The sequence below is a fragment of the Neolamprologus multifasciatus genome, chromosome 17, assembly GCF_963576455.1.
Source record: "Neolamprologus multifasciatus chromosome 17, fNeoMul1.2, whole genome shotgun sequence".
Lineage (NCBI taxonomy): Eukaryota > Metazoa > Chordata > Actinopteri > Cichliformes > Cichlidae > Neolamprologus > Neolamprologus multifasciatus.
This window is the reverse complement of record NC_140455.1, coordinates 14,974,691-15,000,569: the sequence shown is the minus strand read 5'-3', so window position 1 is coordinate 15,000,569 and position 25,879 is coordinate 14,974,691. Positions and strand designations below refer to the sequence as shown.

At 40.1% G+C, this 25,879-nt stretch overlaps 1 protein-coding gene across 3 annotated transcripts in view; it reads right to left on the bottom strand.

Moving 5' to 3' along the window:
- The window catches only part of nfic (nuclear factor I/C), a 48,160-nt gene that overhangs the window by 6,337 nt on the left and 15,944 nt on the right, over window positions 1-25,879 (bottom strand). For all 3 annotated transcript variants that reach the window (XM_085137048.1, XM_085137047.1, XM_085137049.1), the window contains exons 2-12: window positions 15,132-15,302; window positions 14,574-14,750; window positions 13,045-13,228; window positions 11,918-11,992; window positions 11,400-11,474; window positions 10,182-10,314; window positions 6,874-6,995; window positions 4,295-4,408; window positions 3,987-4,144; window positions 2,536-2,719; window positions 299-387 (exon numbers count right to left, since the gene is read on the bottom strand). In XM_085137048.1, the coding sequence (XP_084993174.1) occupies window positions 299-387; window positions 2,536-2,719; window positions 3,987-4,144; window positions 4,295-4,408; window positions 6,874-6,995; window positions 10,182-10,314; window positions 11,400-11,474; window positions 11,918-11,992; window positions 13,045-13,228; window positions 14,574-14,750; window positions 15,132-15,302 (1,482 nt within the window). The remainder of the gene's footprint in view (window positions 1-298; window positions 388-2,535; window positions 2,720-3,986; window positions 4,145-4,294; window positions 4,409-6,873; window positions 6,996-10,181; window positions 10,315-11,399; window positions 11,475-11,917; window positions 11,993-13,044; window positions 13,229-14,573; window positions 14,751-15,131; window positions 15,303-25,879) is intronic.

Here is a 25,879-nt window from a genome sequence, read left to right as displayed (position 1 = left end):
TCAGCTTAGAAATGTACAAAGTCAGAGTTCCTCTCACACACAAGTATAAGCCAAGACTTTCTTGATCATGTTGAACTAAACACTGCTACTGAAAACATTTATGTGCAGCATTAGAGAGACGTTTGCCAGCAGCAGCTACAACTCAACCTTTGAAACTTCCATTTGGGAATACACGGCACAGAACTAAAAATACCAGAATTTTCCAGATATTGAACAGTGAAATCTCTAAATTTCTGGTGTTTGGGGTCATCTAAATCCTTCCTAAAACGACTTTTACAATGAAGTAAACCATACTGACCTGCGCTTGGTAGAGTCCACCTGGGTCTCGAGGGGTGACTCCCACGAAGGATGATCGATTAGCTGGAGGGGTCCCCGGGGCAGAGTATGCTGAGGGTTAACAACATCATTCTTACACTATCTCCATGAACTCACAATTAGTTGAACAATGCAACACCTCACACAATGAGTTCTGTCAACAGCAACAGCAACAACTATAGCATAGTACAGCATCAAATGCCCCGAAGTCAGTCACTTTAATGAGGGGTTGCGCCAATTCTGCTCACTGTAGAATATCTGGCGGACTTAAGTTTGCTTATTGTTCGTCTTTTCCTTCAGAATTGTCTGAGAAATTAATGTGAACTGGGCAGAGTATTGCCCATCTCCTCTTTACTCTATATTCTATAAATATATTATATTTATTCTGTCTGTATTGCAGGTTGGAAGTTGGAATAAAACCCCAAACTCCACAAATGTCGCCCAGCATAGATCTGGGCTTTAAGTGTCCACTGTATATGAAATACAACTGACACAAATTCAAATGTTTACACAGAAATGAGCAGAAAGGTTTGGAACAGCAATGTAAACAAAATATTCAATTAACTGCTAACTAACAACGACACTGTAACAACACTGTCTTTATCAAGTATTAACATCAGTCCACCTCCTGCGTCTGGACCTGCCAGTCTATTCTCATACCTTTTTTTACAAGAAAGTGCAAATGGGTCACCTGCTCAACCAATTTCAATCACTTGAATCATATTATGTTTGAATGATAATGGCCATCTCCTAACAGTGTCGTTTTTGAAAAACATTTTCCACTTTTAATGTATGTAGTTGATCTGAATAACAGTATGGCATCACATTTCTGTCAGAAATCACAAACTTGACAAAATATGAGAAAATTCTAATATCGTGCATTGAACATGGAAGTGTACACAGCAGCTTATACTGAACTGTTTTATTCTGGGCAGCATATTAATATTTGCTTATTAGGGGTGCAACGATACACAAAATTCACGGTTTGGTTCGATACTTTGGTGTCACGGTTTGATATTTTTTCGATACAAAAAATGTTCATGCTTTTTTAATTTGTCATTTATTAAAATTATAAATATATATTTTAACTCAAAAGTACAGTTTTTAAATTTAATGTTGCTGAAACAACAAAGTAATAAAAAAATAAATCTATCTGATCGAGAAATCACTCATCTTTGGAAAAGAGAGTTTATTACAGAGAAATGGCTCTTTCCAAAATAAAAGCTATACTATACGCTTCTTCTGGGCTATATTCTCAGCAACATATTAAACATATCAGGTCCCCATAAGGAGAATCATGTGCTAACGGCTGTCTAAATGACTCGGGTAAAGTTTGTAGCATGCGTTCTTGTTGTTTTTGTCTGCGTCCACTTGTCTTTGCACTAGGAGTAAATGTGCAGTCATATTCGTTGTGTTCCCACTAGTGCTGTCAGTGTTAATCTCGTTGAAATGACGTTAACGCCACAACACGGCAAATCTCCGTTAATGAGCTACCGCGGATCGCCCGTGCATGGGGCTGGACTGTGTCAACACGTTAACGAGCTAACTGCGCTAATGCAGTAGTTCCATCCATGTAATTGAGCATTGCGTGGCACATCCAACATACTGTTTTACTTTTGTCCATGACGCGCTTACTTTCAGAGTCACATGAAAACCAAAATAGTTCCAAACGACAGATCTGAATGGGGGGGGGGGGGTTCAATTTGCCATGTTGCAACGAGAGCTTAACTTCTGTCTGCTAGCTTGTGCTGCGCTCAGTGGATCTGCGTTCGACTACTCCGCCTAGGCTGCACTGTCGAGCGCAGATCCACTGAGCGCTCGACACAGACAGCATCATCAGAAGAAAAGTAAAAAAAAAAAAAAAAAGAAGAAAAGTTGATAAAATTAATTAAAAATTTTGTATTGTTCGATACATATGCGTACTGAACCGAAAGCACTGTATCGAACGGTTCAATATCGATACGAGTATTGTTGCACCCCTATTGCTTATACTTTGGAAAATCAAATTTGCAGTGTTTACTAATAACTTTTATTTGACCAGCTTGATACTGAAGATATACTGGAATTTATTTGATTTTATGGAACAGATCATTAGTTGCTCTACTTGTCACTGATGCTCTAAGCCTCATTTTCACCTGTATTCACTGAAATGTTTTGTACAAACTGTATATATATGTATATATTATCTGTATATATAGTAGATTATTTATGACCACTTACTGGGTGATGTGGGGGAGTTTGCTCCTGCATCAGAGGACGTGGTAGTAGCTTTTGACTCTGTAGGAAGGGTCGGCCTAGAAAGGGAGGATGGGGGACTCGCCAGGGAGGGTGCAGGTCCAGGGGGTGCCAACATTTGTGACGAGATGTAGTGACTGGGCACTTTGACCTGGTTACTTCCATTCAGCTGGAATATTTTGGAAATATGAATTTTATTCATTAAAGAAGCATTAAACCCACAGTAATATGAAATATGCTACTGTTATGGACAGAGGTGATGTCATGTGCCTCTGAGGGTTTTGTCCTTAGGGTGGACACTGGAACTCACAGGAAGTGGTCTAATTTATACATTGCACTGTGGATATCCAGTGTGGAATAAAAAATTAGATGCGATTTCCTCTTTCTTTTGGTTGCTGCCTTTACGGGTCGCTACAACAGATCATCTGCGTCCATCTCACCCTATCCCAGCATCCTCCTTGGTCACACAAGCCCTCTACACGTGCATCCATGAATCTTCTGAGGTCTTCTTCTTTTCCTCCTGCCTCTCAGCTCCATCTTCATCATCATCCTTTGTCTGATATATCCGCACTCCCTCTCCTGCACATGTCCAAACTATCTCAGCCTTTCTGGCGCTGAGCTGTCCTTCTGATGTCCTCATTTCTAACCTTGTATATCTCTACACCTTGCATGTTCACCTTTCCTCCTGTCTCCCTCTAATTCACGCACACATATTCTGACTTGCTTCTACCCTCACTGCTCCACATTCAGATTTTTTTTTAATGTAAAAAAAAGTACTTGCTGCATCAAAGTTAGAATCCAAACCTGTTTCTTTTAGTTTTATGTTTATACATGTGGAGATATTGTCACTCTCCATCTATAGACAGGTGTGCGCATAAGTGGTCTGCAGGTGCGCATGCACTGTCAAAATAAAAGACGTGCGCCAGATAAGAAGTTGCAACGTGCGTTTGCGTACATAAGATTTTTCTGGCTTCAAACAAATGCCAGGTCACCTCCTGCAACCACTTTTCAGAGAATACGCGCTTCTGTTGCGGTTCCGACTCCTAACATTTCTTTGGAGGTGGAGGAACACCAAAGTAACTGCTTAAAGGAGCTTGTTTCTTCGACTTTAAGAGTTCTAAACAAACGTCTGTCCTCCTTCAGAAAATCTTATGTACGCAAACGCGCGTTGAAACTTCTTATCTGGCGCACGTCTTTTATTTTGACAGCGCATGCGCACCTGCGGACCACTTATGTGCAGCCCTGTCTATAGTTACAAAGTGCTGCAGGTCTGGAGGAACTGCTAATACAGTGATTGAATTGGTTGCACAAGAAATATCTTTCTTCAAAAACATTTGTACTTATTTTTGCAGCATACATGTAATACTAGGTAGTAGCTTGAGGTGCAGTGGAGAAAGGGAATAGTGTGTTGGCTTGTGTTGACTAGATGTACTCACTGAGCTAGGGGTTTGATTGGCAGGGTCACAGGCTAATGAAACCAGATCCTTTAGAGGGTCTTGGGCAAGATGAGGAGGATAACGGATCGCTCCATGGGGGAAGTAGGAGGAAGATGGGAAATGAAGAGATGAGGAGGGATGTGGACTCCGGGACAGACCTGAGAAAAAAAATGACATGTTGTTCTGTGCATCCTTTAAGTAAATAACAAATTTATATATATATATGTGTGTGTGTGTGTGTGTGTGTGTGTGTGTGTGTGTGTGTGTGTGTGTGTGTGTGTGTGTGTGTGTGTGTGTGTGCTACTGACCACTGTGAACAGCTATAACAGGCCGGTGGTGCTGAGTGAAGGAACCCATTCTTGGTGAGTCTTCCTGGGGAGAAGGACTGTCCAGTTCTGCCTTCTTCACCGGAGGAGACAGCCCTAAATGAATCCCACAACACACAGACACACACACAGACACACACGCACACACACAAAAGCACACAAAATTTTCTGTCATTTGTACTTATGTCAGTTTCTCTAGAAATTGGTCTTAAAATAATATAATATATAATCATGAAGCACACAATCCTGACTCAGCAGAAACCAGTTGTGTACTAGACCACAGGTATTTGCATGGCTTATAATGGAAAGGTTTTCCAACTGTTTCCTTTTGTGCTGATGTTGCATTTTAAAACGTTTTGTGGCACCTAACCAAAAAAGTAAGACATTGTATGTAAGTGATACTCAGCTCCATCAAATTAGAATCAGAATTTCCAGGTCAGGCGCCGGTGATTAGAACTTTGTTAGAGTGGCATGAGGAACCTGTCATTCTTAAATGTCAGATGTGGTCTGCCGTTCTTCTTTGGTATTTGGAAAGCATAAGGCAAAGAGTGCAGGCATTGGTGCCCTTCCATGTGCATACGTGGGAAGCTGGTAATGAGAATAACAGTAAGAGCCCCTCCCAGAGCCCCCCAGAGTAGACAACAGTCACAGAATATGGACTGACTGAGTCACATAGCATAAATGTGGTGGGATGCAAAAGCTAAAGCAGATTAAAATGCACGCCCTTTATTGCAATGTATAGAAGGTATCTGCTGAGCCAGCAGCTGATACAGGCTGCCTGAGCAAATCCTATGCTTATGCATAACAACTGTCCAGAATCTCTGTTCATGACCCTGCCTCCTGATAAAAAATACTGATAAAATATATGAATTCATTATTATTTAATTATACTACTGACTAGCTAGTATAGTTTTGGTGAATAACAGGATTTTCCTACATGCTAATCTTAAATATAATAATCCAAATAAGTGCATCACAAGCTTTAGGGCCAGATTTAATAAACAGGGCAAATTAGCATCTGAGCACAGTACCCAAACAGGTTAGTTTTAGTTAATAGATTTAGTTGTTAGTTTTGATGAATTAGCAGTAAATTGCACAAATGTACAAACACAAATGTTAGTACATTAGTTTGCATACTTGATTTAAATATTCTCCTCACAGAAATAGATATGCAACACAGGCCTCTTGCATTCAATTATGTCACTGTGCTCGCTTCATAAATACCAACAATATTTTTTTAAATGCCAAAAACCAGTTTGTGATGGTGCAATGTACAGGGTGGGCCATTTATATGGATACACCGTAATAACATGGGAATGGTTGGTGATATTAAAGTCCTGTTTGTGGCACATTAGTATATGTGAGGAGGCAAACTCCTCAAGATGGGTGGTGACCATGGTGGCCATTTAGAAGTCGGCCATCTTGGATACAACTTTTGTTTTTTCAATAGGAAGAGGGCCATGTGACACATCAAACTTATTGGTAATGTCACAAGAAAAACAATGGTTTGCTTAGTTTCAACGTAACTTTATTCTTTCATGAGTTATTTACAAGTTTCTCCTTGTTCACAGCCATTGACATGTCGAAGAGGTTAACACGTGAGGAGCGGCTTGAAATTGTGTTGATATCTGGTGAATGCAGTAACCGGGTCATTACAGCAGATTTCAATGCAAGACACCCTACGAGACCACCCATCTCCCATGCTACAGTCAGCAAACTGCTTGCTAAGTTTTGTGAAACTGGTTCAGCGTTGGATTTGCCAAAATGTGGACGCAAGAAGAAACATCAGTGGCTGTCCTAGCTTCATTCAACAAGAGCCCAGAGCGTAGCACTCGCCGCATGTCACTGGAGAGTGGCATTAGTCGAACATCCCTTCGGCGGATATTAGCTACTCACAAATGGCAGGTCCGAGCATTCCTAGATGAACAGTTTCCTGGAAAGTGGATTGGTCGTCGTGGGCCAGTTGAATGGCCCCCAAGGTCTCCCGATCTGACCGCCTTAGACTTTTATCTTTGGGGTCATCTGAAGGCAATTGTCTATGGTGTGAAGATACGAGATGTGCAGCACCTGAAACTACGGATACTGGATGCCTGTGCTGGCATTTCTCCTGCGGTGTTGCTATCAGTGTGTGAAGAGTGGGAGAAGAGGGTTGCATTGACAATCCAACACAATGGGCAGCACATTGAACACATTTTATAAGTGGTCAGAAACTTGTAAATAACTCATGAAAGAATAAAGTTACGTTTAAACCAAGCACACCATTGTTTTTCTTGTGACATTACCAATAAGTTTGATGTGTCACATGGCCCTCTTCCTATTGAAAAAACAAAGGTTGTATCCAAGATGGCCGACTTCTAAATGGCCACCATGGTCACCACCCATCTTGAAGAGTTTGTCCCCTCACATATACTAATGAGCCACAAACAGGACTTTAATATCACCAACCATTCAAATGTTATTACGGTGTATCCATATAAATGGCCCACCCTGTATTAGTAAACCTGGCCCTAATCTGTTCAGCAGCATGACTGTAAATAGGAAAGTCGATATGGTAGTCTTACCTCCTTCCATGTCATCAGTCCAGTTCCTGGAGCTGCTGGCTGGTGAGGAAGGTGAATGGTAATACTCCCCACCTGGACTATCAGCCTCTTCCTCTATAGAGCCAGACTTATGGCGTTTACTCCTGAAGACACACAGAGAGATGCTCACACATTTAGGATCCTGGTTTCACTGGGCACCATGTGAGGAGATCAAGCATAGTCCAGTGTTAAAATGCATAAGGTAAGATTACTGTGAGGCCATAAGGGCCTGTGTGTGGGCTGAAGTCAACTTGCTATTTAGCAGCATTACTGTTTCCCGTTTCATCTAGAGACCCAAATCATATACAATCCAACCCTGGCAACCCATTTTCATTTAACCATTTCTGGGCCTTTCTGGCCTTTGCTGCATGTCTTCCCCCCCCCCCCCCCCCCTCTCTCTCTCTCTCTCTCTCTCTCTCTGCTTTCCTGTCAGTCTCTACTGTCACTATTAAATATTATTAATATTATTAAATAAAGCCAAAAAAGGGCAAGAACCAAAAAAACATTTCTGTAAACTATCGTGTACTGTTATCATGTCAGATAAATTCTGTAAAGAATAAGTGATGTTTCTTACTTTTCCAACCATATACTGATTTTAGTCCGCACAATAACACGCTGCACACTTAATGTTCCTCCTAAGTGCAATTGATTTTCCAATGAATACTTGTTGCAAACTTAAGATGCCTAGTGAATAAAAACATTCAACTGGATACAGTGGAGGAAATAATTCTTTCATCTCCTGTTGAATTTGCAAGTCTGCTCACTTAGAAAGAAATGAACGGTTTCTCGTTTTTATGACAGTTTTGTTCTGATGGAGAGCGACAGAACGTCAGACAGGAAAACACATTAAATAAAAGTTCTGAACGGATTTTCACGTCATTGTGAAAAAAGTATTTGATTCTCAAGAACAACATGACTTAGTACTTAGTGGATGAGTAAACCAGCAAGAATGGTAAATTGTCTGATTCTTATATAGCACGTGTCTACTCTTCCAGAGCACTCCAAGCGCTTTATACAAAATGCTACATTCACCCAATCGTACAAGCACTTTCTTCTATGCTTTTAAGTGCTTACTAACTAACACATTCATGCTCCGATGGATGCAAGAGCAACTTTGCCCAAGGACATTTGGCATGCTGGGGTGAGTCAGGGATCGAAGCACCAACTGTCTTATCAGTAGATACCTCCTGAGCTACTTCTTACTGCTACATGCAGGAAGAAGTTTCTTGTATTTGGTCACCAGGTTTATACACATCTCAGGAGGGATTTTGGCCTACTCCTCTTCACACACTCTCTCTAAATCCTTTAGGTTTCTTGGCTGTTGCTTAGAAACTGGAAGCTTTAGCTTTCTCCACCTTAATGTGCTTCATCTCATCAACGTCCTGGCTGAGAGAAGGAGGTTCTCATCCAAGATTTTATTGTGAAATCATCTTTAGCAGAAAAACAGCCCAAACTATGATGTTTCCAACTCTGTGTTTGATTGTGCGAATGATGTTCTTTGAGTCACATTCAACCTTTCTCTGCCTTCAAAACATGGCGGGCGGAGCTGATGTAAAGAGGTCAAATCTGGTTTCATCTGACTGCAGCATTTTCTTCCAATCCTTCTTTGTAAGTGAGCAAACTTGCAAATTGTGCAGATATGTGTGTGTGATATGGCCGGGGAAATCAAAAGTTTGCCACAGATGTGTGTTTACCAGAATGAAAAGCTGACTAATTCTTCACTGTGACAAAGAAGAAATTCTGCCAGTCTTTCCTGTGGTAGTCGCTCATTTATTACTGCCTAACATTAACCCTTCAGCACAGATACAGGCTTGTCTGAGCTTAGTTTTATCTTATTTTTGGCACAAATGTACTATAGAAAGTTTCTTTTTGTATTGGGGTCAATGACTAAAGGTGTTTCTGTACCTACAGTGAAAAAAGTAAGAAGAGCAAAGAGCAAAACACGGCCTTAAAGAAAGAGACTTTTGTTTGAATAAATTCTCAAAGCTACTTTATCCTATTAAATTGATTTAAATTATCAATTCAGAAAACTGTGCTCTCCAGTAAAACAAAGGCTGAAGTGTTAGAAAGGTTAAACAAGGACAGGAAAACTAAAGCAGCAGTGGGCTAAACAAGGTGATCATTGAGGTATTTTTCTCAGGAGTATCCTGCCTTACCTCACAGCACTGTTTACATGAATCTTACATTACATTACATGAATCAAACGGACATCAGAGCCTATAGTAACTGCAGTCAGGGGATGAGTCTCTGTACCATTTCTTGGCTGCTCATCCTTCCCAGTGAATCCGTTTTAAAATAGACAGGATTATTGGACAAATGAATTCCCTACTTCCATCTTTTTTCCAAAGAATTAAAAAGGTAAACCTCAAAAACCTACTACTCTCACACATCACTTGTTATTACATACACTTTTACAGTGTAAGTGTAAACCTCTACCTTGCAGAACTGCAATTGCTCTAAATATTTATCAGCCACCTTCTATTCAAAAGTTTTTAAAGTTGAAAAGACTTATATTCCAGCAAGTCGGTCGAATCTTTTTGATAATATTTCTGAAAATTTTCAGTCGGCTTTCAGTGCCCAGCCTTACCTGCAGGCATACATAAAATACACAGCATCTGCGGATGCTTATCTGGCTCTCGATGCTAGAGAATTGTATAGTATATAGGCATCATCCTTTATGTCAAAAAATCTGACTGAGCAGCTTTAGGCATAGACCCATCTTATGCAGTACAGGCCTCCCGGTTGTCCCTTTATTATCTTTCTATGTATTTGTTTTCGTTCTCCTATATTTTAATGTGCACTTGCATTTTGCCTTTTATGTGCTTGAACATTCACCAGAAATTGAAGTCTCCATTTACAACCCCAATTTTTTGCATGTTTAGACATCTTTGTGAGGACAGAAAATTGTACAGTCGCTTATGGGGACAAAATGCAAACCCGCGGGTTTGAAGACATTTTTGAGGCTCAAAATGCGGTTTAAGTATCAGTGTTACATCGTCTTGATGCATTCTCAATCATCCAGGAAAATAAATCTCCAAAAGTTGATTCTGTTCATCTGGACGTAGCGTTTTCTGGGAGAAACGTTTCGTCACTCATCCAAGTGACTTCTTCGGTCTCCACTGATCTTCAGTATCAGTGTTACAATTATGTTTAGGCATTCATGGTTAGGGCAAGCGGCTAGGGAAAGCATTATGTCAATTAGATGTGCTCACTAAGACATGAAAACTAGTGTGTGTGTGTGTGTGTGTGTGTGTGTGTGTGTGTGTGTGTGTGTGTGTGTGTAAAAATACCCGCTGGATGAGGTGCTGGCCAGTGATCGTCTGAGACTGACTGGCTGGTTAACAGACTGGTTGAGATCATAGGCCAGATGACCCTGGAGCTCCCCCACAGAGAAACCAGGCCCTACTCCTGTTACAACGGGAGCTACATGGGTAAAAGACAGATTGTGTTTATGAGTTACACACTTAAAACAGAATATCAGATACACAAAGTGTGTGGCAAAGCCCAATACTGTGCTAATTGACTAGTCTTTAATTTCCTATCTAGATTTCATTATATCTACTCACAAAGCAGCAAGGAAAACTTTGTTAATCGTGTACATGTAATTCACTAGATTTGCACAGTCAAAGCTTAAGATTTTGCTATGGCCTACCCCACTTAGTTCAGATCACCAGTCATACCAGATCAGTTTACTTTTAAAGGTCACGAATAAAAACAAAACAAAACAAAAGGCTGTAAATGTTTTCTGTTTGAATATTTTACATGGTTAATAAAAGAGACAGTGTGGTTTGATTCCACATGTTTAGAAATTCAAGTCCATTTAGAGGAAATGACTTGAGTTGTTCTGTGGGACCACTTTTATCCTGAGATCAAACTATCCTGATAGGATTGATGTACTCCACCATGACATGTTCTCCACCCCCAGGAGACAAAGGCTCTATAAACAGCTAAATGAGGGTGGAAATTGGATATGGATATCTTGTTGTTACCATATCTTACCAAAAAATAAGGCCAACAAATTAGAAATGCTGTGCTTTTCTACTTTACTTGAGCACTCAAAGCACTTCATACATCATATCTCACTCACCCTTCTACACATAAGTGCTTCCTATTGAACATTCACACTCTGAGGAATGCATCAGAAAGCAACCTGGGGTTCAGTACCTTGCCCAAGGACATTTGGTATACAGACTGGAGCAGTCAGGGATCAAACCAACCTTCTGATTAATAAACTGCACTGCTGCCCGAGCTACAGCCTCCACCAGTGCTCTCAATTGACATCATAAAAACGACTTGAAATTGCACTTGCATTTTGTTCTTATATTCTCAAACTAGTCCAAGAATAATATGCCCTTCAACATTTTTCAAATTCAAATATTTAAACCAAATCTGTCAAGACAGAGCTAAAGAAGGGTTGGTGTTACAATGACAATACTAGCCTCTGTAAGAACACTGTCAAAGGTAGCGTAGCTGTGTAAAGGAAAAACATAATGGTAAAGCAGGCTTACTTCTCGAGACCTGAACAAGCTCAGTAACACTAAAAACTCCTGATGTTACAAAACTCTCCTGGAACTCTGGACCATCTGCAAAAATAAAACAGCAGCAGTTACACACTAAGAAAATAGATAAACTAAGGTAGTATTTATATAATTACACTTTGGATCTTGATGTTTAATTAAACAGATATGCCTAAATAGCTTATTTGGTCTTTGCAGTCCAAAGCAAAAATATAACTGATAGATTGGGTAGTTTTCTTAATTTATACAGGTCCATGTTTCCGCTTGTAATAAATATTAATAACAGCATTTAAAACTTGTTAATATAAGGCACAGCTCAGATTACTGCCCAAAAATCTGAATCCTTGCAGATTTGTTGTTACTTTGTGTCTAAGAAGTCAACCCATGCTCTAGCAAATTAGACTGTTTATGTACAAGATATTTATTTTATCTGATCATATTATCTGATAGAGACATATAGAGATATGTAAACAGATTAAAGAAAAATAAAGAAATATACTTTACATTACCCATGGTGGCAGTTCGACTGTCCTCCTGATCAGAACCCACACCAGTGCGACTGGGACTGCTGCTCTGCTCGGCCTCTGAAAGGAGAGAGCGAGAGTGAGACAGTGTTTGTGGATGAGGCAGAGAACAGAACAAGATTTCAGCAATTTTAACAAGCAAAGTAGGTCAGCCAATATATTCTTTCTTATAGGAAAATATAAGAACAAGCATATTTAAATATTGTTAGTTCCATCCTCAAAAAAGTTTAAAGATGCAGTAAAAACACAGAATGGATATATATGTTTTTTGTTGTTTGTTTGTTTGTTCTTCACTGACATGCTCATCCAAAACCAGCAGAGGGCATATTTTAACATATTAACTGCATATTTTGTGACTGAAAACCATTTTCATGGCAGATTTTCTTGATTTGTTCAATGTGTTAAATAAGATCACTCGTGTTCATTTTCTATTTAGCAACACAACAGTTTTATTCAAATACACCAGGCAAACAGGCATGTGATCACCATCCATCTTTTATAACCTGTTTATTAATGAAAGTCACCATTTTGCATTGTTATTCATACATTAAATATTTAATTTATTCTAACTCAATTATTATAATTATTTTCTTAATATTGCAGCATTTGTCATAAATTATAGTAAAACATAAAAAAGTCTCTTAAGACTTGCAAAACATATCTATTTAATGTTAAATGTTAATTTAAGGATTTTTTTCCCATTTGGGGACTAATGTTAAATTTCACACCAGTACAGGTTCTGACAATGATTAACCTGTGTTTGCATTTAACACAAATTATTCGACACCTGTGGCTAACAGGTGAACACTGTTCTGACACTAATACCAAACTCACACATAGAGAATACAGAACGGCATTTTAAAGTGAGACAAGTTAAACTTTCCAGGATATCCTGAAATCATAAGAACAAATTTTGATATAATAGAAATGTAGAACAGAGAATCTTGAAAGAAAGAAGTTTTTTTTTTCTTTACAACAAGATGCAAGATGCACCGTCACCATGTAGCAATCTCATATTTTATCTAATATTACCAGAGGTCTAGTGTATTTAAATGTATACATGAAAGTCAGCATGAACAGCAATGTTGAAGTATGTAGTATGTAGTGCATACCTCTCTCTTGCACATAGTAAGCAAGGTAGAGGTCGAGCTCCTTGACAGAGACAGAGATGTGTCGAGGCTGGACACAGAGGACTGGATTGGAGCACTGGCCTCCTTTCACCAGCCGTTCACCATCTGTGCTTTCCAGTGGGATTCCTTTAAAAAGGATAACCATCACCAGGTCTAATCTCCACACCTTGGAAAAACAAAGCAAAAAAAACCCCACTTATGTCTGACTAAAATCATGAGTCTCACTCTTGCTATGTTTAGTGTGAAACTGGTCCCCTGAATGGGCCAAGCATCCATCCTTTTCCTTGACCGCTTAAGACACAGAGTTACGGACTATCAGAGACTGACAGGCAGGGTACATACAGGCTCCCACTTTATCACAGGGCGAACAGATTCAGAATTGTAACCAATTTAGAATCACTAATTAACCTTGCAAGCATGTCTTTGGATTGTGTAAGGAAGCCATAATACCCAGAGAGAACCAATACAGGCACAGGCAATGAAGCAAACAGTTAGCTATAAATTTAGCATTTCCTAATTTTATTAAGCCAACTTCAGGGTTAACTAAAATTGTATTACAAGTTTCATAAAGGCTATGATTTTGATTCGCTATTCTGCTTGACTGTCTCTGATTTTAGCGTCATATATCAAATACTTTTTAAGATATAAAATGGTCCACCAACCCACTTTCAGGCCTTTTTTTGAGGCAATGTTTGAACAGGAAGATCACAAATACAATTAAAGATCAGAGCCTAAAAAAATCACTAGCTTTTCCTACCATTAAAATAATGACAATCAACAACTGGCAATCTAACTTTTTAACACATTGACTTGCTCTGACTTCATCTGTTATTAGACTCAACTGGCTTCTTTGAAAATGGAAATGAACCCACCCACCACTTTAATCCCACTAAACATCTTGTTCTGATATATGGTGTAAAAACTCTTTTACCTCTTTTGTATGATCACAAAGATAAATGTGTACACACGGGCGATACAATTCATTACAATATAAAGGCAAGTTTATTTATATAGCACAATTCAACAGCAAGGGGATTCAAAGTGCTTCACAGAGACACATAAAACAAACCTCCCTGTCTAAGTCCGGTTCTGCTGAAGGTCACTTTTGTTAGTTCATATATTTTTCTTGCTAGCCTCATGTTTGATGTAAAATCCTGAAAAACAAAAACCTGATACAACCTTGTATTGTCACAAAAACGTTTTTAATGAAAAAGTCATGGAAAATAGCATTCATAAGACAAGGAAAATCAGCTGTTAAACCCACTCACAGCAGCGATTGTGCAGTTCAGGCAGAAACAAGCCGGCTACAAGTACAAAAGTAGGTAATAATCTTACCTTCGACGGCAAAGTTGATGTCACTGCTAGTCTGAGTTAGACTAAGTTAGTTTAATTAATTAAAAACTGCTTGATATTTCACATCTTTGACAGCAATTTTAGTCTGGGGTTAGAAAAACTATCTGCATTTCTATCTCTTCAGCCAAAAGAAAATACAAACCAACTTTTTAATTTACCTTGTCAGCTTGTCGGAGACAGTCTATGCGTCTCATTTTGCCTTTCTGGTCAGGGTTTGACAAGACACAACATGCAGCTTTCTTCCCGGTGATTGATAGGACAAAGTCTTCCCTGCATTCAGGTCTAATATCCTTTCTTAGCTTAGCCAAAAGACGACTGGCCCACTTTTGTTTCACCTAGGAACAGAATAAGAAACAGAAACTCTAACTGGAAAAAATCAGCTTTGTTCTAGCATATTCTTAGTGTAATTGGGGAAGATGCAATATAATATGGGTATGGTATAAAACATATAAAAACCATACTACTGTAATTCATTATTATCAGGGTGTCCTAAAAACTCCCCAAACTCCCCACTGTCACCAGTAAGTGCTTGCTCATAGAGGGTCGTCTGATTGTTGTGATTTTTGTTTTCTGTTTTCTTTGTGTTATTGCAGGGTCTTTACCTTACAATATAAAGCACCTTGAGGCAACTGTTGTGTGATTTGGAATTAAAATTATTAGAATTTTAAAAATAAAAAAGTAGTGCTTATTTCAGTTATCCAATATACTTATACCACCTCTGCCTTCTCCCCAAGTAGTTCATCTTTGACAGCTCTCTCTTCTTCTTTAGTCATCCTCTTCTCATGTTTTTTGAAGTACTTCCTTTTCCTGGCCTGGAGGTTAAACCACGTGTAGGCAAAGGCACGAACCTGGGGCAGCAGAGCCTCAATGAACGGATGGAACTCATCCTGGATGATAGAGACACACAGTACAGACTCAGCAATCAGTAACTAAACTCAAACACAAAGAGTAGGAGGTGTAGCTTTGGATACTAACGATATACTGGTAACGAAACCTTTAACAATAAATCTGCTTCTTGAATATTTTGCCTACATTTTTTAGATTTGACTTGTGCATCAGCAGCAAGACAGAACACTGACATTTTACACATCTGGATAAGACGCACATACACACAGTCTCTATGATATATAAGCTAATTTTATATGAAAAAAGAAGGAATATAGTTTTCTGAGAAATTAAGTGTATCAGATGCAGACATATAAAACGTGCTATTAAAAAGTTTAGAGATCCTCTTTCACATTAACAGAATGTAGCATTTGGATACATTGCAACAGTCAGTCTACAGCAATATCCCAGAGCACAAGCAGCACACTTCACAGTAGAAGACTCTGCACTCTCCAAGTCATGTCAGGTCAAGACAAGGGATAGCTACAGATGATAACATTGTACTGATGCCAGTACCAGTACCAGATGACCAAGCCTACAGGTCTGATTCTTCTTTAATAGCCTTACTGCTTTCTGTTCAATGTATCAGAGAGCAGTAATTATGTTTTTTTAAAGGTGTAAAAAAATAGATGTTTTCGGGAACAATGTAGCTGTTCCATATCTTGATACAGTGGAAAAACAGGGTCAAAAAGGAGCATGCATGAGACTTGTGTGAAACAGCTCCACTGTTTTGACTGTAATCAGAATAAAAATAATTAACAAAAATATAAATGAATAGAAATAATGGGACACCAAATTCCTATTCAGAAAAAGCAAAGATGGCATTGGCCCCACCCATACCGTAAAGAGTCAAACTACAGCATCAAGAATTAAGAATTAAAAAAATGTTCCATAGTGTTTGGAGCAGTCTCAAGCCTGAGCTTTTGACTCAGAATGATCTCTTTTAAATACACTAACCAGTTTATTTGAAACTTTGGTCATGTGTCATTGTAACAGTGTATTTATGGCAATTTAGGAAAAAGCATAATAGCCCCACTTCAATTTCAATACTTAGAAAAAGAATGTTTTCCATATCTACACATTTCAAAGCTATTCCCTCTAAACTAATACAGACTTGTAGGAGTAACCATGTAACTCTTGGAATGCACACAATGGTAAAAGTGGCCCGATGAATGTAAAAACAAAGAATTACCAGATTTTTTTTTTTACCTAATTTTGGTTTCTAAGAAAAACGAGAGCCACATATGAGGATATTCATTTAAAATTTAGATAGAACAGTAGCAGTATAATGTCCTCATAAGTGGATATCAGGCCCTTGTAGAGCTAAATTGAGTATTTTGGTCTAAATAACCCAAAATGTGATGTCCACATATGTGTATATATATGAATAAAATTTATAAATTGAGTTTCAGATCTTTGAGTGAAAAAAGCATTTTTTCCCTTACAACCCAGCCAGCATTCTGGCATCCAAAGATTGTCTGTGTGCCACATGCAGTCAATTAAATTTTACTTATATAGCGCCAAATAACAACAACACTTGCCTCAAAGTGCTTTATATTGTAAGGTAACGACCCTACAATAATACAAGAAAAAGAGAGAAAACCCACAACAAGCTCTTTGTGGGAAAGAAAAACTCCCTTTAAACAGGAAGAAACCTTCAGCAGAAACAGGCTCAGGGATCTGGCAGTGAGCAGATGAAGACAGGACAAAAACATGCGATGAAAGAAAGCCAGATATTACTAATAACTAATAATTAAATGCAGAGAGGTGTATGAACACACAGTGAGTGAAAAAAAGGTGACTGAAGAAGAAAAACTCAATTATTCATGGAAGCCCTCAGCAGCCTACATCTATTGCAGCATAACTACGGGAGGACTCAAGAGTCACCTGAACTATATCATTTAGCAAAAAGGAAAGTTTGAAGGCTAATCTTAAAAGTAGAGATAGTGTCTGTCTCCCAAATACAAACTGGGAGCTGGTTCCAAAGAAGAGGTGCCTGAAAACTGAAGGCTTTGTCTCCCATTCTACTTTTAAATACTCTAGGAACAAGTAAGCCTTCAGTCTATGAGAGAAGTGCTCTAATGGGGTGATACGGTACTATAAGGCTTTTAAGATAAGACAAGGCCTGATTATTCAAGACCTTGTATCAATAACAGACAGTCCTAGTTTCAACTCATTATGTGAATAAAGCACACGTGTCCACAGAATCAATTTCTTCCATCCCAAACGATCCACCACTATGAGCAAGACAGAGGCTGTCAAAGACATCAGGAAGAAAACTGTCGATGTGCACAAGGCTGGAATGAGCTAAAAGTGCAACTACAAGAAACGTGGTGAAAAGATGACAGCTGCTGGTGCAATTCTTTGAAATTGAAAAAATATCAAATCACTCAATTTGGAGTTTCATGGAAGATCTGGCCTCATGGGTGAGGATGATCATCAGGCATGGAAGAAAGCACTGCAGTCAGAAAAAAACAAAATCGAACTTTCTGACCTTAACTTGACCCGCCACTTTTAGAGGAAGAGAAATGCTAAGCATGACCGAAGGAACACTAACCATTTTTGTGCTAAGAGTACGAGAAGACCAGCGGGAGAGACCTTTGAACAGGACCATGTACTATAAATTTTCGGACGAGAACCTTCTTCCCTCAGCCAGAACAGTCAAGATGGGTCATGGACCAGTCTTGACAATGACCAAAAACACACAAAAGGCCTGTCTCTACACCTCAGTCCTATATAAAATCTGTGGAGGAAGCTGAAGTTTCAAATTTCCAAGCAGCAGCCAAGAAACCTGAAAGATTTAGAGAGATTCTATAAAGTGGAGTCAGTTAAAATCCCTCCTAGGACGTCTGTAAACCTGGTGACCAATTACAAGAAACTTCGTACTGGTGTCTTTGCCAGCAACTTCTCAACCAAGTACTCAGTGAGTATTAGGCCTTTATAACTATACAGCATCAACAATATGGTCAGGTCTTGGGGGTCCAGGGCTGCCAGCAAGGTCACTGCGTCCACCCAGCTGAATTCTGCTGATACATTAATTCCTACAATTTGATCATAAAAGACTTAAACACCATCACTGCCAATGAGTTACTGCAGTGCAAGCTCAGTTTAATTGTCTAATTCACAGTAGTTTAGTCCTTCTGCACCAATCGTAGTAACCAGCATGACTGACGAGAACACTAAGCAGTTGACCCTAATGTGCACAGTTTGCACAGTACCAGCATGTCTCTTTGAAACTAAAAAGAGGTCATTTAATCTGGTGCGGCTAATTTCAAAGCATGACACCAATCAAATATTACCAAAAAAAGGGAATATGTTGAGGATTTTGTGCGCTCACAAAGAGCTGTCCCTAATGTGTTGTAATTTCATTGATTTACTTCAGTACTTAGAGAAAATGTCTTTGTTGTCTGCCTCCTGCTTTGCCTATAAGGCAGATATTTTTGCACTTTTATAACTGTGTCTACATTTCACCATGACTGTAGTTTGTATAAATCATTTTATCCTTTTTTTTTTTTTTGCCTTTGTTTGTATAGCAAAGTGACTTGATACCAAGGTATCATGTCTGTGAAAGTTCTCAGTGATACCTTGATACCAAGGCTTTCCTACATTCCTACCACAGTTGGTTCACATGGTCTTCTAGCGAGCCAAATGGTTTGCTGTAGTTAATCCAGATTGCTCAAAGACAACACAAAGTTGCAAAGTTATTGTTATTATTAAATTCAAATTTATACTTAGGTCCATGAGATTTTGGACACATTCAAGCTCACATTAATTTGACAAAAGTTACATTATTCCATGTCCATGTAAGTTCTCAATCATCCAAGTCATGGTAATCTAAGGAGTTTGGAAAGAATGGCAACTGGACTTTAAGTTTCTTGAAGACGTTTCACCTCCCATCTAAGAAGCTGCTTCAGTTCTAAAACCAAATGGTGCCGAGTCACAGGTATTTAAAACCTAGTGGGAATTTCCCTTAAGAGGGTCATTAAACCAACTATTGATCATGTCCCTCATCACATGAGTCAAGGTGTCAAAAAGGGTTTGGATCATTATAAGCAGAGGTTTCAGGTGAAACCATTGTGAGAACTTATGAGATGTGAGTGGCGCCTGAGAAGGGATCTCAAAACTGGATTGTAGGTGGCAGACAGTTTGTGTCCTTAGCCACCCCCTCTGTTCAAGGATGGTTGTTCACAGTGGACAGAGGTGGCTTGTTTCACTCCTCTTTCAAACCGACTGTCTCCTCTATCCAAAATGTGAACATTGGCATCCTCGAATAGGTGACCTTTAACCTTTAGATGCAGGTGTAAAGCTCAGTCTTGTCCTGCCAAGGTGGCTCTTCTATGTTTTGCCATGCGTGTATGGAGTGGCTGTTTGGTTTCTCCTCACTGTACTGCAGTTTTGTCCTCGGGATGAACCAGTTTTTGTATGAAGTAGCTTAGGAGGTCATGCTTGTAGAACATTCTCCTGAGTTTCTCTGATAAACCTGCTACATAAGGGATGACCATGTTGTTCTGTTTGTCCTTCTAATTCTCCCTAGTTGGTGTGCGACCTTCTTTCCAGTTCATCTTTGCTGATTTGATGAATGCCCATTTAGGATAACCAAATGTTTTAAGAGCTTTCTTTACATGTATGTTCTTTTCTTTCCCTTCTGCACACAGCACAGTCCAGAAACTATTACCTTTGTCTCTTCCCTGGTGAATGTATCCACTGAGTTGATGCGAGCAGTGAAGGATTCAACTTCTCGGGCAGTGGCTTGGTGCTGTCCTTTTGAAAGAACCAAGAGCTTTACTTTCTACTTCCTCCATGTGAAGGTTGACTACAATGGATAACACTGGGAAGCCCATGACACATCCATGTTTTTGTCTGTATAAACCCTTGTTGTATTTAAAATATGCTGTGGTAAGGCCAAGATCTAACAGTTTGCACATTTGTTTGGGGGTAAAGCCGGTTCTGTTTTCTAAGGAGCTGTCTTGCTGTAGATATTTCCTGACAGTTTCCACTACCTCAGTTGTAGGTATGCAAGTAAAGCGTGAGACCACATCAAAGGACACTATGGTTTCATCCAGATCCAGTGTAGGTTTCTGGACCTTGATGGTGAAGTCAGAGTTTCTGATGTGATGGATATTAAATTTGAAAGGCAGTTTTAAAATTATTATTGAATTGACTAGCAAAACAAAAGTTATGTAAACCTACATGGCCCCATGTAAAAAAAAAAAATTACCCGCTAAACCTAATAACTGGCTATGTCACCCTTGATAACAAAAACTGCAAATAAGCATTGCAATTACTTGCAATGACTCTTCCACATCACTATGGAAGAATTTGACCCACTCTTCTTCTGCAAAGACGAGTGGGTCAAGTGTTTTAATTCAAGCACATTAGAAGGTTTTCAAGTACGAAAGGCCCGCTTAGGCTAATACCATCTCAATCTGATTTAAGCCTGGACTTTGACTAGGCCACTTTATTTTCACTCCATTTCATTTTGCTTTTTGAGCAACTTAGAAGTGAACTTGCTGGTGTGTGTGTTTTGGATCATTGTTCTGCTGCATAATTGTGCTTGACGATCAGGGCCTGAACTAATGGCTGTTCCTTCAAGATTTCCTGGTAGAGAGCAGAATTTACGGTTTCATCAAGTACAGCAAGTCATTTAGGTCGTGAAGAAGCAAAGCAACCCCAGACCGACACACTACCACCACCATCTTTGACTGTGGGTATGATGTTCTTATGTAAATGTACTGTGTTAGTTGGATGCAGTTAGTTGACTGAACAAAAATGGGGTTAGTTTCCTTGGATGTTTTACCTTCAGGGCTGGATACTCTGAGCTTAATTAACAATTTCCTTTTTATGTGTAGCATGATTGATGACATCACTACTATGATGTCTACAATCTAGAATGACGAATTTGCAGTTTTCTAAATGATTTTGTTGTACAAAACTGAACAGCTTATGATGAAGCTGGTGTTAAGCAATTGTGTTTAAAGTTCCTCTGTGTTCATGCTATGAACTACAGCATCATTCTCTGAGAAGGTGCAGCATGTGTCAGGATACAGTTAGCATGGGTTTGAGTACTTTTTTGAATGTTCCTAATTCAAAACAGCAGCCACAGCTTTATCAGTAGATGTCAGACAGACATCAAATTTAATCCACTCTCCATCTCTCTATATAATTAACAAAACATCAAAAAACTGTCTCAGAGAGCTGTTTACAAGTTTACTGTGAAATTATTTCCTGACTCAATATACAGTGTGTGTGTGTGTGTGTGTGTGTGTGTGTGTGTGTGTGTGTGTGTGTGTGTGTGTGAATTCATATTATGAGTTTAAAAAAATTATAAAAACTTAATCCATCACTTAACCCAGCTGCCTTGGCAAACTCTAAACCAATCTCCTACCTTCCTGTCATCTCAGAAATTCTTGAAACTATCTATAAAACTGAAAAACATGCTTACCTAGGCTGGATTATTGGAATTCGTTATTATAAGGCTGTCATAACAACACTTGAAAAGCCCTCAGTTGGGCTCCCTTGCCTTGGTGGATACCAGGGGACATGGGTGCATATTGGGGTCAGCGGGGGAGCTGGCCCTAGGGAGGGACACCCTCCCCTCCCTTCTTTTCCTCCCCATCCCCGGCTGCCTCCCTCTTCCCGCTCCACCACACCCACCCACACAGGTAGGGCTTTGGGGTGCGGGTGTGTCACCAGGGTGCAGGGGAGACATTCCCCCCCCCTCTGTCCTCTTCTGGCCACCTGTGCCTCAATTTTATCTCACAACTTAGACATCCACATTACTTACACTCTCATAACACACACATATATATATATATATATAGGGCCTTGAGGGTGGGCACGTTAACGGCGTCCAGTAGACGGTCTGTGTATTCAAACCTGCCTCTGGCGCCGGTGCCCACCTCTCAATTTTAAATCCATGTAGACATTGAGGGTTCTCGGGAGGGGCCGTGCTAACACCTGCTGCTCTCTGGCAGCAGCACCACGCTCTCCCTTGTTTTAAATACACTTTAGAGCAACACGCAGCAACACTACACTTGAGCGGGAGGAGGGAGGTATGGGGTCTTATCACACCCCTGTTCTCTGCTAGCCATCGGGGCGGGGGGGCTGGGAAGAGATGCTGGCTGTCCGATTGGCCTCCCTGCTGCTGCGGAGCCTGGGGCGGTCTGCTTGCCTCCACCCCGGAGGGAAGGGTAACATCTCTTGGGTCTGGGTGCCGTTTCCATCTCTGGGGGTGAGGATACCTGGACCCGGGGTATAGAGTATGTTTGGGGAGTGTGATTGTGTGTACATGTCCATTTACGTTTATTCCTACGTTGGGTGAGTGCTGAGTGTTTGTATATGTGTGCATGAGGGTGGGAATGCATGTCTGTGTCTGTGTGTGCCTGTTTGTCTGTGTCTATATGTCAGGTCGGGTCTTAGACTCCACCTCTCTGGGAACTCCAAGGCCCTCCAAAGTGTGGAGGCCTATCTCCCCTCACCACACTCCCTGCCGGTGACTGATGCCCTCAGAGGTCGGTGCGTTGGTGGTTCTTGGTGTCCGGGGCTGGGCGCTCAGGTATGTACCGGCTCACTCCCGGTGACTACTTGGCGGGGCCTGGCACCTGCTGCTCGGTCAGGCCTCTTCCGGGGCGCGGGGGGCCCTCGGGCCTCCGGCCTCTGTGCCTGCGGCTCGATTCACTCTGGCACAGCTGGCTGCCGGCGGAGCCGGCAGGCACGCCGGTGCAGCCCCCTCTAGCTTCTGCCCGGTGGCTACTGGGTGACCCCTCATCTGGGGATCCTCAGCCCTTCCCATGAAGGTGGCACGGATGCCCCTCCGGTGGTCCTCCTTGGGCTCTTGCACTCTGGGGCCTCTGGATGTCTGGGGCCTGGATCTCCTCCATGCCTGCTTCATGCCCTGGGGGACGGGGCTATGGCTCTCTACATCCTCTAGCAGACCATTACATGGGGAAACCATTTGAATACAAGCGCGCCGATCCACACAGGTATGCACATGGGTGTTCACTATTCGTAGACTTAAATCACACCTTTCTTGGCTGCTACTTCAAAGCACATTGTGCGCTGTCTGTCCTGCGTGCTGCACAACAACATTCAATATTTAGTATTTACTGCTGTTTACACTTAGCTAGATTAATGCGATGGTGTTGTGTATAGTATGTTGCATTGTTTTGTTTTTTTTGCTTGTTTTCTATTCTTTTTCTCTCAACAGGTGATCCCGGAGATATTTTTTCTTCCCCCCTTTCTCACTGTCCCTCTCCCCTTCTGTTTTTCTTTTCCTTCCTCTTTCTTTCTCCCTTTCCTATCCTTCACTCATGTCTGTCCCGTCTGTAACAACTGAAAATAAAATAAATAATAAAAACAAAGGTCGATCAAATGGACCAATACGGCAATGCCATGATGATCCATTTGGCAAAATAAATCCATTGGGTATCCTTGTTGGTCTTCAGACAACAATTCTGACGGCTAAAGAACCAAATGGGACAGGCAAAAAGAAAAAAAAAAAAAAAAAAAAAGAAAAAAAGAAAAGCCCTCAGTTGATCCAAAATGCTGCAGGAAAAGTTGTGTATTTCTTCATATTTCTCCAATAGTTGCATCGTTCCATAGTTTTACTTTTAAATCTGAAATTGCATTTGAAATCATTCTCCTCATATACAAGGTCTTGAATAATTAGATTGTATCTCATCTTAAAGACGTCATAGTACCATATCACCCCATGAGAGCACTTCACTCTCGGACTGCAGGCTTACTTGTGGTTCCTAGAGTATTTAAAAGTAGAATGGGAGGCAGAGCCTTCAGCTTTGAGGACCCTCAGATAACCTCTCTACTTGTAAGATTCGGCTTAAAACTTTCCTTTTTGTTAAAGCATATAGTTAGGGTTACTCCGCTGCTGGGTGTGTTGCCATGATGCACTGATTGTTTCTTCTTCTTTTGACATGCACTATTCGTTTTTAAGCCACTTTGTATTTAATCATTAGTTATTATTAATCTCTGGATCTCTTCCACACTTTATCTTTTGTCCTGTCTTCTTCCCCTTCCCTTCCAACCGGTCATGGCAGTTGGCTGCTCTTCCCTGAGCAGGGTTCTGGCAGAAGTTTCTTACTCTTAAAAGGGAGATTTTTCTTCCCACTTTCACTAAGTGCTTGTTCATAGGGGGTTGCTTTACTGTTGGTGTTTTCTCTGTATTTTTGTAGGATCTTTACCTGGCAATACTAAGTACCTTTAGTACATAGCACTGTTTTTAGTGCTATGTAAATAAAATAAAACTGAATCTCTGTCTGATTTCCACACATAGCAGGCAGCATTAGACAGTGCAGCTTTATGGAAATATAGCATTTTTGAAGAGTTAAAAAAAAACCTCCTGCGTTGGTAGAGTGCATTGACTGGTCAGTAAAACTAGAAAGATGCTATGTAAAAAAGTATCACAATCCTTCCTGATTCCTTTTGTTTTTGCATATTTGTCACAGTCACATGTTTCACATTATCAAACAAATTTGAATATTAGACAAAGATAACCTGAGTAAATAAAATTTTCATTTATTAAACAAAAAAGTTATCCAAACCTATGCTATACAAAAAAGTAATTGCCCCCTAAACCTAGTAAGTGGTTGTGGCAGCATTCAGAAGTGAACTAGCCTGAGTTTTAAGGCTTGAACTACTGGCTAGACATTCTCCTTCATGGATTTCTGGTAGAGAGCAGAATTTGCGGTTTCATCAGCTGCAGCAAGCAGCAAAGCAACCGAAGGCCATCATACTACCATCACCATACCAACAGGCTTCTACTGATATGAGGTTCTTTTTATGAAAGGCTGTTAGTTTTATGCCAAATGGTTTTCCAAAGGTCTTGGGGATCATCAAGGTTTTTGGCAAATGTGAGACGAGTCTTTGTGCTCTTTTTGGTCAGCATTGGTTTTCTCCTTGAAACTCTTCCATGTCATTTTTGTCAAGTCTCTTTCTTACTTATGTTTCTTATCACGAAACCTGTCCTTAACTGAGGTTATCTGTGATTAATCTTTTAATTAATTTATTTTTTTATTTGGAAAGCTATGTTCAATTTCACTAACCACACTCAGGGCTGATTCTTCCAGACCTGCTGAATCAATAAGTCACTTAAATAGAACCTTTCTGAAAAAGTGTAGTAGGCTAAAAGAGCTCAAACACCAACACATCATGCCACAATCTAAACAAACAGATGGGAAACGAAGTCATTGACATCTAATAGTCTAGAAAGAGTTGCAAAGCCATTTCTAAAGATTAAACATGGAAAAAACCCACAAAAAACATCCTGCTGATCTCCAAGACCTTTGGGTAAATATTCTGTGGACTGATGGGACAAATGCTGAACTTCAGGGAAAGTTTGATTCCTATTACATCTGCCATAAAACTAACACGGCATTTCATAAAAACAACATCATACTGTGGTCAGACATGGTGTAGGTTTGTGCGCTGAAGCTCAACTGTGTTTGGGTTTTGCAGCAGGAGAATAATCCAAAACACATCAACAAGCCCACCTGTGAATAGCTCAAAAAAGATTAAAAAAATGAAGGTTTTGAAGTTGTCTAGTTAAGGTCCAGAATCAAACCTG